Consider the following 14157-nt stretch of genomic DNA (forward strand, 5'->3'; position numbering starts at 1 on the left):
TAATGCTCTGCTTTGATAACGGACCGGTATTGCTCTTCTAGCATTTTGATAACGTTCTGGAATGATTCTGCAAATGTTCCAGTAATGCTCTGTGGACTTTCCATAACCTTCTGCCCCATTCCTTCTCTCCAGGCATCTCCTGCTGCTCTGGCTAAGAGTGTTTTGGCTGAAGTTCCCAACCAGGTGGTGGAATACTACAACAGTAAGGGCATCAAACCCAAAGTGCCCCGTGAGTTTCAGTCTTCCCGGCCGTTCGGCCCTTGAAGCTCCAAGCAGCGTCTCCACTGTGGGACGGAGGCAAACGTTAACGTCTTATGTTCTTCGTGCGGATGTTGAAGGTTCTCCAGCAGCTTTTCAGCAGATCAGGATCAAGTAGTCCAAACCAATGAAGCAGATCAAGATCCATCAAGCCAAACTTCAGCTGGGTACACGGGTCGGAGCATCTAAGGGTGTCGTAACTTTGGTTTTCAGTTTTCCCGATCATTTCCAGTCGTGTTAAATTGTTTTTAACGGCATGCAAACAGTCATGGAACAGTGTTCAGGATTAGGCGAAACAGACAAACCTGCCGCAAGTTTTTGTTGCTCTGCATGTCAGCGTGACTGCTGTCGTTTTTATCTAAGACTTCCTTAAAAGATTCATAGTGGTGGACTGTAGATGTTACGGAAAAATCTGTAACGATTGGCTATGGTGGCTAAAGTCCACGTTTACTCCTTAAGGGTAGTCAGTGGTCCTTTTCAGCCTGCGACCCCCAAACTAAAGTTTCCAGAGATCGGAGACCCAACTTTACCTCAATGGATTTGACGTTCTTCTCTGGTTCTAGATCAGACCATTAGTCTTCCTAACATATCCTAAATACATTAAGTTGGACCTTTTTAAAGACTCAGGAGTTGTCATGTCACATCACTGTTAATCAATATTTCTTTCTTCAGGTCTGACAGGATCTCGTAGCCTTTTTTCTGTAACACACAAGTTATCGGGTCATTCCATGTCATATCAACAAATGTTCAAGACATCCCACGCACTTCAGTCTCAAAAAATTCAGAAATTTTTACCCATTGTTCTGTGATTATTCAATAGACACACTGTAATTTTTTAGTTTGATTGGATGAACACTTTTTGAGATATGAACAATTTAGTGAGGGGCTATGTGTCAATTATCACGAGTCCTTATTTTTCTTGCATTTTCAGCTTCCAATATCTCAGGAACTACAGCACATAGGAAAACTGAAATGTGGTACAGTAATGCTGCATTTACACCGAATGCGTCACAAAATGTTCGTGCGACCAAATTACATACAAAGTCAATGGATAGATGCATCCCAGATGTGAAATCTTTCCTGTGCGGCGGTGCGGTCCGATCGGCGCGTCAAGAGCGTTGGCCGTGCGAGCTCTCTCCCGATTATACGCATATCCGCACATTCACATGAGTTGAAAATATTGAACTCCTGCGACTGTTTCGCATGACAAAAACCATTCAGAGTCTTTGTTGGCGATGACGCCAGGCCGTCAACACGGACAGAGGGCTGTTTAAACATTCAACCATGGAGTAGAAGCTGTGTGTGACACAACCTTTATAACCAGGACCGTACCACGAAGGATTTGGCGTGGAGGAGGAGGTGGTGGTAGCAGGTAAAAGTTATCTCTGTAGTTTTCATCTTTGAAAGTCGGCACTGAGCTAGGATAGCATTAGCCGCAAATCACACCGGCTTTTTTCACTGGTGGTTTATGTTTATGAGAGGAGAAAAAGGAGCGCAGCTCCTCGCTTCAGCAGGCAGTGAAACTCACCTAGTTGGATGTGTCGCTGGTGGGCGTGGCTTTGCTTCAAACATGCATATGAAACGAATGGGAACATTGTTTAATCCTGCGAAAACATTTCAAGTGACTGATGCTTCCGTGCCGCAGAAAGCGCATTCGGTGTGAACGCAGCATAATACAGCTCCACCTACTCTCTCAGAATAAACAAAAAGATCTGCTAATCATCCTATCTAGTGAACATGCCAGGTCCGCAAAATTGGAAAAAAAAAGTGTTTGGTTCTGGAACATGTTTGGGCCTTCAGTAAACAACTTAGCATATGTCTCAGCTCTGTAATGTGATCAGCTTAGAGCTATGAACATAGACTGTTCACATCACTAAAGATTAGTCACAGATATGCTTTGCTCTATTTTAGTATTTTCATTGGCCCATAACTGCACATGGGAATATAAGAAAAAAATCTGATCTCTGTTTTAATTTATAGTATAAATGTTACTCTTTCTTGGGATATACAACATTTTTTTCTTTATGCAACTGCTTCATTTTTATTTTGTACCCCAACTTTGGGTTATTTCACCACTTGTGAATATTGAAAATCCTTCATATGAGCAAGTTAAGGATGCATGAAAATTGACACATGCACCCCTCACTAAATTGTCCACATCTCAAAAAGCATTCATCCGATTAAACTAAAAGTTTATAGTGTGACTATTGAATAATCACAGAAGAATTGGTAAAAATCTCAGTATTTTTTAAGACCAAAGTCGTGGGCCATTTTGTTGAAATAACATGTAATGACTCTATAGGAAGTACGAAGCACACTGCAATAACGTGATGATCACAGGATAAAAAATGGTTTGAGAGTGAATGAACTTTTTTTAATACTAGATCTCATAAAAACAGGCTTTATTTAGTTTATTTATGATTTTAAATGAGAGAAACAAATCTCCAGAGGGACCGTTTCTCGCATCAGTATCAATAAGTGTGTTTTAAAACATTTATTCACATCTGAAATGCAAGGTCGTTTAAAGCTTTGTGAGGGGGGACGTTTTATTGTCTTTAGATGAGGCTAAAGACTTTGCTTTGAGGCCCCCTTGTCTCTTGTGGGGCTCTGTGCATTTGCATAGCCCGCATATAGCCAGAAACGGTTCTGAAACCATGGATGGATCTTTTGCAGTCGATACACACTTTTTGGTTTCTGTCCTCCTTTTTGAATGTTTTTTGGGAAGGAACGTTTGTTGCTTCTGGTTTTTCTGAGAATCGAACTGTAGCACCTTCAGCAGCTGCTGTGCATGGGTCGACCGTAGCATTCTGAATGTTTTAGAAGGAAAAGCACAATTTAACCCCAGCATGCTGAGAGAGGAGAGTCCACTAAGGACAGATCCAGTCCTCTCTGTGTGTTTTTAAATGGTACCTGTAGTGAAAATGTATATAACAAAAAATGTGTTTATTGTATTACCAATAAACTAAATATGTGCACCTTTTTATTGAAAAACAAAAAACAAAAAAACATTAAAATTACTTTTCAGAATGATTTTTAACCTTGGAGCATAAACTATGGAGAGTCGCCATTTTGGCCAGGATTTGACGCACATTGGTTGACACACACTTAAAGCGTTTACGTTTGGACCAAATTGGGTGGTATGCAAGGACCGCTTCAAGCTGAGCTGCTATGAGAGGTATTGGTGGGCTAAGCTAATGAGCTAAGCTAATGGGCGAAGCTAATGGGTTACGACTGAAATCACAAGGTCGCGAGAGAATTCCTTCACAGAAAGTTGTTGAATGCAGCTTGTAAACGTACTTGTTCAGAGCACTACTACGTTTCTGCTTACATGGGCTGGTGTCGTGGCACTAACCGCACCCCAACCAGATTGTTCCCTCTTACTTCCTTGTAGCTTTTACCTTTTCTTTACAACGTTGTTGGGTTCTGATCCTCGGCACATCCTCCCTTAATGGAACACATATCCTTTCACTCAGCCTTCATCACAGTTGCTAACCCTATTTGTGCACTTTTAACACCTAACTACTCAGCCATGGCTCGTTTCTGCTGCTAACAACAGCTCTGTCCGGATAATTGTGATGCTGAGTTGGCGCAGGGCTGCATACAAGAAGCAGGAAGTTGGTGAGAAATGTGATATTTAATCTTGCTTCACGCTAAAAATCCAACAGAAAAACGACAATTCCCACAATGTAAACAGACCTGTTGCACCTCTACCTCCCACAGTGCAGCATTTATTTAAAGCGACGGGCCGGGCAGATGAAAGAAAGCGCGTCTTATCCTGTTCAAAATGGCGGCTCTCCATAGTATATGCCAAAAGGTTTAAAATCATTCTAAAAAGTGTTTAATGTGGTTTTTTTTATAAAAAGGTGCAAATATTTTGTTTATTGGTAATACATTAAACACATTTTTTGTTGTATACATTTCCACTACAGGTACTCTTTAATGAAAGTGTGTTGAGTTTTTTTTTTTGCTAAAAATGGTCCGATGGTGAATTTTTGGTGATAGAAGCTGCATCGTCTGCTGCCGTTTGAAAGGCAGACAGAAGCATGAGCTGTTGTTCTGCATGAAAGTCTCCCCGTGGGGACATCGGGTCCCCACAATGTCCGTTTTTCTGATTAGTACATACTCTGGTTAATAATTATATAATAATAATGTTTACAATGTGCCTGAAGGAGGCGCTGTTCTACTCTCCAGCATGTTGACGCGTAAACAGTGTGTGTGAGTAGGTTTAAAAGCACAAGCATTTCTCTGTCTTTGCAGACATTTCTAAAACGTGATGATAGTTTGTTAGATTTTTGACTTCTCGCCTGTTCGACCTTGAATGTAGCCCCGCCCTCTTTTTACCAACGCCATCATCAAAACCACACATTAACACTTAAAATAATCAAACCCTTCTTAAACAATCAAAAACCATCTCAGTGTAAAACAAACCTAAACAATACTACATAATCTGGCAACGCTCGTGTCCTCTAGTGTTGCCAGATACCACATAAGGATTCCTCAACACTGTTAAATGGATCCTCCACTGTTTTTTTTTACAAATGTGGCCTCAAATCCTCTAAATGTAGTTATCAGAATATCTATGCCTAACCAAATGTATTTTATTGCCTTTTATGGGACGACTTTACAGTTTTAGAGCCTGTGTTCCTCCATCTTGAAATCACGTGATTGATGATGTCACACGGCCCCACTGCCTGTAAACAACCCATTGTTTTCTATTGGAGTGAAACATTCAGCCTGATTTTTACATCATTTAGCAGCTTTTTAGGTCATTTAGTAGCTTTTTCAGTCAAAATTACTAGATAAAAATGGTTGTGAACCAAAAAATAATCCATTTGGACAGTGGTTTGGTAATAGACAATGAAGCAGAGAAGAAAAGCTCTCCTAAAGGACCCATGCTCTCCCTTAAACAGAGCGATGACACTCTCTGGTGGCTGAAGTTAGGGAGTAGATCACGGACTGTTGCAGGACTCCGACCCAAAAATTAATTCTATCCTCAGGGTTTGTGCATCTTCGACAGTCTGTGATTTACTCGCTAACTTCAGCCACCAGAGCGTGTCAGCCCACTGTATAAGGGAAAGTAAACGTTCCTTTGGAGAGCTCTTCTTCTCTGCTTCATTGTCTAGTAACAATTTTCTTCGGTCACAACTGTTTTTATCCTCTTTCCATGAACAAAGGTCTAAATGAAAGTCTGGCAACACAATTCCAGACTGAAAACACATCAATTTTGTAAAATCTTTATCACTTTTTGAGAATATTTTCACAAACTGTATGTGTAAGTGATTAATGCGTTGCTTGATATGTAGCTGTTCAGCTAAGCAGGGTTAAGGGGTAAAGGGGCGTGGCTACGTTACTAGGTCAAACCCTCTCTGTTCTGATATTTTGTAGTTAAGATTCAGACCGATTCCTCTTAAAGGAAGGACCAATGGTAGACAGGCGTGAAGTCACATGACTCTTAGTTGTGTTAACATGCAGTATTTTGTGCAAAACAATGACTGTGACAGATGATAATAAAAGTTTTATCAGGAACCTTCAGTGTATGTCGTACTTTGTTATTTTCATGCTTAAGAAAAGAATTCCTAATTAAATCAATGGGTTCAACCAACCAGCCTTAAACATGCACACGCGCACACACGCACACACGCACACACACTATTTTAAAAGCAAGTGTATCAGTTTAAACTTTAATAAAAGGGAAATTGTGATTTTCAATCATTTCAAAGAATACATTTTCATACGATTCAGGAAGTCAAAGAAACGTGTTTGATCTGCTGTTTGTAATGCTGCTGTCAGTATGTGTCATTTTTTACTTGTGTGTTTTTGTTGATTTGTGTATTTTTGTTTGTGTATTCTCATGTTTTTGTTGTAGCGTTATGCGCTTTGCTGTATTTTTTGTGTGTTTTGTGCTTTTTTGTATTTGTCATGTGTCTTTTTTCTTATCTTGTGTGTTTTAAGAGTAAATGTGTTTTTGTCGTTTTGTTATTTTTATGATTTTGTGTGTTTTTGTTGTCGTTTTGTGTGTATTTGATGTTTTGTTTATTTTTGGTCATATTTCATCGTTTTGTACGTTTTTGTTGCCATTTAGTTTTATTGTGCATTTTTGTTATTTTGTGTTTTTTTTACTTGAGCGTTTTTGGAGTAACTGTCTTGTTGTCGTTTTTGTGTGTTTTTTGAGTTTCTTTGCGTGTTTTTGTTGTCGTTTTGTGCGTTTTTGTTGTCGTTTTGTGTATCATTTTTTTCTGTTTTTAGAATCACTTCGTGCATTTACTTTGGAGGCCATTTACAGTTAAGCTGAGGGCCGCATGTGGCCCCCAACTCCACCTTTCATGAAACCGTGAGAAAAGTTTCCTTTGAGTTGGATGACTCAGCAGAAAGCGCCGTCCTGCTAATGAACGTTCAGAAGTCGTGCAAACCTCCTGACGTCTTCATTTAAGCCTGTCATCATTAGCTGAGGTTTCCATTAAAGCTGTTAATTAAAGCGAATGGCACGGGTCATTAATTAGCTCAGCTGGTGACGCAGGAAGTTCATCTACACACTAACGAAGAGACGAGCAAAAAAGTTCAGAGCTACACCAGCTGGAGCTAAAAATACATTTCAAATCAAAACCTCATCATTGAACGACAACGTGATGATATCAGTGTGAAAGGAAGCTGTGGGAGGGGTTTCTATGGAAATACAGTACTTTCAAAATAAGAGCGGAAATTAAACCACTGTTCATGGCATGGGAGATGTGAAGTAACTTGCTGTGTTTTCTTAAAGCTTCAATTCCCATTGATCATCCTGGTATGAGATGGTATTATAGCTGGTTTCGCCTTTCACGTAGTAAAAGTAGTTTTGATTGGATGATACCTTCCAAAAAAATAAACTTGGTTGTTATTGGCTAATTTTAGACCTGGTACTTTAACGCATTATTTGTGATTAATTCATTACAGAAAAAAAATGCACTAAAAAATAAAAAAAACTCTTGCTGTGCTTTGCAGGCGTTAATTTTAGTTTAAATAAAAACTAAAGCCCAGTTATGTGAAAATTGTGTATAAAGTGTTTGTGGATCAGCGGAGCTCTGCACCTCAATGCTAATCATGTAGCAGCTAGTACATCAATGCTAAACATGCAGCAGCTAACACCTCAATGCTAAACATGTGACAGCTAGCACTTCAATGCTAAACATGTAGCAGCTAACACCTCAATGCTAAACATGTAGCAGCTAACACCTCAATGCTAATCAGGTAGCAGCTAGCAACTCAATGCTAATCAGGTAGCAGGTAACAAGTCAATGCTAAACAGGTAGCAGCTAACACCTCAATGCTAAACATGTAGCAGCTATCATGGACACTGACGGTGTTAGCTGCTACAATCTACAGTGCACAAGATGTATATCACACATTATGTTAGCACTCAGTTATAGAAATAATAAACACTGTTTAGTTGCTCATTTATTGTTTTCATTGATTCAATTACCAAAATACATTTAAACTGAAAAACGTTGCTTCTCATGTCAAATATTGTTAAGCTATTAATTTTGATTAATTAATTAAAGCCTCTAAATAACTGAATTTCTTTTTTTCAATCTAGTCCCAACACAAATGAAAGGATATTTTACTAATTTCTGTTAAACTACCTTATATTTTATGGAACTTTAAAATCTAAACCGAGCTACAAACTGAGATAAAGTAGAAAAGCTTCAGTGGGTTTTCAGGCATCCATAGCCTACTCTACTTAAATATTATGTTTTTCTGGTGACTGATTTTATGTCTGACATTTCCACAGTACAACAATAACCACACATTTTGTGATTCTACATAAACATGAATGTTCAGAGTACAAATGAGCAGTTTCTACTCAGCTTGGAGGAAGATGAGAGCGTCGCTGAGTGACGGCAGGAAACGCTCATTATCATTTTACCGCTATGGAATAAAAACTCTCAGTGATGGACCACCTCCACTTTATCATTAATTCAAAGAAATGTTTAAATTATGGAATGCGTTGTAACAGCAGAGCAGGAAGCAGAAAAAAAAAAAAACACTTTCACATTCAAAGGCTGCAGAGTGAGCAATAAAGAAATGTGATTTAAAGCAGTTATTCTCAACCTTTTCAGCCCAAAACCCCCAAAATAAAGGTTCCAGAGACCTGGGATCCTGACTAAACAGGACCATCTTTAAGAGGGAATAAACATCCATTCTATGAATCTGTGATAATCACATTTTTATTTATTCATCTGAATAATATCCACTGTTATCCAGGAAGTTTGGTATTATTTGCTAGATAGTATATAGTCATCTTAAAGATGTAAATCCTTGTTTTAATCAGAAATAAAATGGATTAAAAGTGAACAAAAATGGTGGAAAAGGTGGTGAAATGGTATTTTAAAAACCACAAAAAAGTTGAAAATGAGAGTGGCCAAAAATGGGCAGAAAAAAGTGGTAAAAAGGGTTAAAAGTGTCAATATTGGCCTAAAAGTGGCAGAAATGGGGTAATGTAATTTAAAAAATAGTAACAATTAGTTTAAACTGGCAAATAATGGACATTACAAATGGAGAATGTGGTTAAATTGGCAAAAATAAGCATGAAATATGGTGAAAAGAGGTTAAAAGTTACAACAATGAGTCAACATATGTGTTATTTGGTGGAAAAATGGTGAAAATATCTTGAAAGTGGAAAAATGTGAAGAAAAGACATTAAAATGTAATGGAGAAGTCTCAGAAATGCGAGTAATGTAGCAAAAATCCACGAAAAGGTAATTAATTAAATAAATCGAGTGATAATTCTGAATAACATGTTTATTATGTTTATTATTTTATTTTATCATATATTATTCCTCAACAGTAAAGGTAACATTCAGAGACAAATTTCATTGCCGAGCTACATTGTATATGACATACAAGCCTCGATACTGAATGAATGAATAAATTAATTAACCTCACTCTTTGCTGATGATCATCTTGATAAGGCAACACTGCAAAGCATGCTGGGAAGGCTGGGCTGGTACAGCGTGATGTGACAGTGAAGAGGAGCGATGAAGGCTAACGTCTCTGCTGGTGTGTGACCTTTTACACACGTTTGAGACGCACAAAAAACCCAAACAAAGAGCGTTAACCTTTGAGGAGTTCATCGCATCATAAATTCAACTTGGTGTTTCTTCATCTTTCACCTTTTACGAGCTAAGGATGTCTTAGAATCTTTGAATGTAGAATAAATAAATCTATGTTTATTCAGACGCAGCATTTTCATGTTGTTAATATCTGACTAATTAAAAACAAAAAGATCCACAGCCATGACTGAGCCTACAGGGTGTGGGAGGGGTTAATCATTACATTTAATAACTGATTACAATAGACCTGAAGCCACATCATCAACATCATGTCAGCATTCTGTCCCATTAGACGTGTTTCCATTCAAGTTTTTCTCAAATTAAAAGCAATAATTCTAAAGTTTCCACAAAGTATAATTATGTTTTGAAGGAGTTTCCATTGAAGGTTGTTTTGGAGCCAAATTTCATCCCGTGAGATGTCTCTGCAGAAAGACAGACGCTCTGTATTCCTTTGTTGTTTCACGTCTAATGTGGCACTAATCATTGTTAAATATAACGCTAACAAATGCCTGGGTTTTGTTTACTGAAAGAGAATAGTAGTAGACAATGAAGCGGAGAAGAAGAGCTCTACTAAGGGACATTTACTCTCCTTTAAACAGTGCGCTGACACGCTCTGGTGGCTGAAGTTAGAGAGAAATCACGTACTGTAAAAGTTTATTAATTTTGGTAAACAAGAGAAATTTACATCAGCATCTTTAACTTTTCATGATTACTTAGAGCAACAAAAAGCAGCACAATATGTTATTTAGACTGAAAAATCTACAAAAATGATCTAAAAAAGCTGTTAAATGATGTAAAAATCAGGCTGAATGTTTCACTCCAATAGAAAACAATGTGATGTTTACAGGCAGTGGGGCCGTATGACATCATCAGTCACATGATTTCAAGATGGAGGAACACAGGCTTTAGAACTGTTAAGTAATTCCATTTTTAAAGTTTAATAAAATGAATATGGTGCAAAATAATGTATTTTGTTAGACACAGATCTACTAATAAGTATATTTTAAAGATTTTTGGCCACACTTGTAAAAACAGTGGAGGATTCTTTAAAGTTATGTTTCAATATGGAAATGTTTGAAAAACCTCCTCATGATGAAAGTCTAAAAACTTTTTAGTGATATTTGAGTGTTTTTACTAAATTCAGGTGTTTCCATTACCAGTTTTTATTGAACTGTTTAGATTTTATGCATTTATAAGAGTAATGAAAACAGCTAAACTGAGGGTGAATGAGCTGATATTGTGAAACGCTTTGGGCCAATTTCAGTGGTAATATAAGCACAATATAAATTATATTTTATAATTAACTTTATAAATCAAGTTCATTTAGAATAATGAGCATTCTGAGGAAATAAAGAGTTTGGTTTTGGCTTTTATTTTGTATATTTCCCCCATAATTTTTGTTTATTTTTTTGTGATTTATTCGTTCATTTATTTTTATTCTATGTTTTTTTTTTTTTTAGTCATTCAATTATTTTTGTTTATTTTTCTTTTATTTTGCATGTTTACTTTGCCCATGTCGGACATTGTGTGCTTGGATTCATGGATTATTTAAGCCTTGTTTGTCTTTTTTTTTTTAACCCTTATATTTCTTTTTAAATCTCAAAAAACACACTTTTCTTTATGTATTTAATCTATATTTGTATAATTAGGCATGTGTGTGTAATATGTGTACACACTGTATATAATAATAATGTGAAAGTAGGTAAAGGTCTACAACCATAGTCTTCGTAAAGATGTGAAATATGACGGGGTCTAAAGGTGGAGGAGGGACATGGAGCTCAGTGGGAGGTTGATTTATCACAGCCGGAGCAAAAAGCTGAAAATAATCACACGCACACACACACACGCACGCACACAGTGGGTTCTCAACCTTGGGGTCGTGAGACACTGGGACGGGGTCGCCAGATAACTTTAAGAAAACGTCTTCATTAAATTTCAATGCCTTTTCTGCACATTCTCACCACTTATAAACCTTTTCCACCTAATGTCACATATATTGACCCATTATTGTCACTTTCAACCTCTTTTTTTACCATATTTGATGCTTATTTTTGCCAATTTAACCACTTTCACCGTTTGTCATGCCCATTATTCGCCAGTTCAAACTAATTGTTCAAATATTGACACTTTTTGGTCACTTTTAACCCAATTACACCATTAAAATGGCTAAATACTACGTCCCATATTCTTCCTGGATAACAGTAGATATTAGGTTATATTATTAAGCTAAGTGAGAGACTATGTAGCTGCTAAGCTAACACTCACCTGTGTGTTGTCATTCCAGTGGTGTTCAGGTAAATCAGTCCCCAGGTATTCTAACACCTTATAAAGGTTCTGGGAGCAACCATTGGTAGCTCATGTAGGGGGATGCATTTATTCAAATACAACATGAAGCTAATTTTGCTTTGTGTTGCTATGTTGTACATATTTATAGGCTGAAAATAGTGAAAGTTATCAGGTGGTTCGGTCCATAACAGGAGAGAAAATAAAGAATTATTCCATGTTGATACAGAGAAGCCCCTGCTGTCCTTTCAAAATAAAACTTGTATCTGGCTCTGCCCTCGTGTCATGTCGGCTCCTTCACGTTCACTGGACGCAGAAATGAAAAAAAATTTTGTTAAAATGATCGACTCTTAAAGCAGATCAAAGCCAGCAGGGATTTTAAAAACCAGGTCATGTGACAGTGGCTCAGAATAGTAAACATCAAAGTCGTTATTTGGTCCACAAATGAGGACAGAGTGAGTCCCTTAACGTTAGAAAGCAGGACACACACTGCTGTAACACACTGTGTGTGTGTAACACACCTCACTGTGAGACAATGACAGACCTTTCACAATAAACTTCACCAAAAAGAGAAAAACTTCAAAGTAGAAGAGGAATAAATGTGATTGTCTGTTAGTCTCTTGTGTCTCAGTGAAGGTGGAGGTAAACGTCAGTGGTTAAAGTTCATCCTCGTTCTAAACATTGACGCTGTGAAACTCATTAACCTTTAAAACCACAACGACTAAACGTCTGAGCAGAAACTCAACGTGTGCTTAATGATGAAGAATGTGAAGCTGAGCTGAGAACATGTTTTAACGTCACAGGTCGTCACGTTATGGAGGAGCAGGACTGAAAAACGAGACGAACGTGTGTTTCAGAGCTGATTTCCTCTCTCTGGATGAACTGGATCAGGACAAAACGAGGCTGTTTGTCCCAGAATCCCAGTTAAACAGACTCACTGGGAACGTTTCCAGCATCGCTGATCGACTGGAGATGCCTGAAGCTACGAGACGCTGTCTGACCTCACTGATCAAAGACTTTATACACGACACAAAACAATTAAACTAAAGCTTTGACACCTTTTCATTCTCTGCACTATTAACTTTGGACATCATGAACTTTTCCTCTGAGCTAATCTAAAGATAAAAACAGGATGACTAAAACTATAACTAAAAGGCCTTTCTGTCACAAAACAAAACTCAATCAAAATGGGATCATTTTGACCAATCAATGGTTCAATATCCAGTAGGAACGTTACATCATTTTAAATCAGCCAATAAGAAGTCGTCCCTCCGCAGGAAGTCGTAATATTACCACTACAATGATTTATTAGGCAAATAAATCATCTCCATTTCAACCATGGATACAATTGGCTTCAGGTCTGTAACCATGGAAATGCCTGCCCGTAGGTATGTAACCATGGATACAATTGGCTTCAGGTCTGTAACCATGGAAATGCCTGCCCGTAGGTATGTAACCATGGATACCATTGGCTACAGGTGTGTAACCATGGATACAATTTACCACCTGCAGGTTGGTAACCATGGAAGCAATGCAGTTGCTGATTCATTTTTTGTGTATCCATGACAACACAAAAATCTTTGACGTGCCAAAGATTCATACGCACACAAATTAATGTTTCAACTTGATTTCTGTTTGAGTCATGTGACACGTAGGGACTTTATTCACTAATAACTGAATCAATCTAATCATTGTATAAAAGAAAAATCTATCATTATCTACTGTATATATGATGATGCAAAATGCACAATTTATTTTATAGTTTAACAATAGCAATGCCAGCTGAGCAGGTCAAAGGTTAAAGGGGGTGGAGCTAACCAATACATTATTGAATGGATCGTTATTGGGTTAGGGTTCGCTAAAGTCTTTACACACACACACACACACACACACACACACACACACACACACACACACACACACACACACACACACACACACACACACACACACACACACACACACACACACACACACACACACACACACACACACACCAACCAACCATTCTGATGGTCAACAGAGCTCATGACTCTCCTGGTCCGATTAGTGCGATAAATAAGCAGCTTTTATTTTGACAGTTTACTCTGAGTCTGTTAACTGGCAGAAGCTCCAGGAGAGATTGTTCATAAAGAGAGGGTCAATAAAATCATCACACACACACACACACACACACACACACACACACACACACACACACTGAGCTGTCTCTACAGATTTTAATTGCTCTTCATTTCTAATAAAGAGGTTTTTCTCGTCCCCCTGATAACCTGCAGTGAGAGTAATTACCTCAATGTAGGTGTGTGTGTGTGTGTGTGTGTGTGTGTGTGTGTGTGTGTGTGTGTGTGTGTGTGTGTGTGGTGCATGTTCAGTTTGTGTGTGCAGATTAAAATGAGTCTTAAACATGCAGCAGGTTCTCAGCCAAAAACCCAACAATGGAACAATAGACAATGGAACACACACACACACACACACACACACACACACACACACACACACACACACACACACACACGTTACTCATGTTACT

At 38.0% G+C, this 14157-nt stretch overlaps 1 protein-coding gene across 1 annotated transcript in view; it reads left to right on the forward strand.

Moving 5' to 3' along the window:
- cpne4a (copine IVa) overlaps nt 1-1363 on the forward strand; it is a 31431-nt gene extending 30068 nt beyond the window's left edge. Inside the window, exon 16 of the mRNA XM_028470221.1 lies at nt 133-1363. Within this exon, the coding sequence (XP_028326022.1) occupies nt 133-264 (132 nt within the window). The 3' untranslated portion in view covers nt 265-1363. The remainder of the gene's footprint in view (nt 1-132) is intronic.
- Nucleotides 1364-14157: the final 12794 nt, after the last annotated feature.

Source organism: Gouania willdenowi, chromosome 16 (genome assembly GCF_900634775.1).
Source record: "Gouania willdenowi chromosome 16, fGouWil2.1, whole genome shotgun sequence".
Classification (NCBI taxonomy): Eukaryota; Metazoa; Chordata; class Actinopteri; order Blenniiformes; family Gobiesocidae; genus Gouania; species Gouania willdenowi.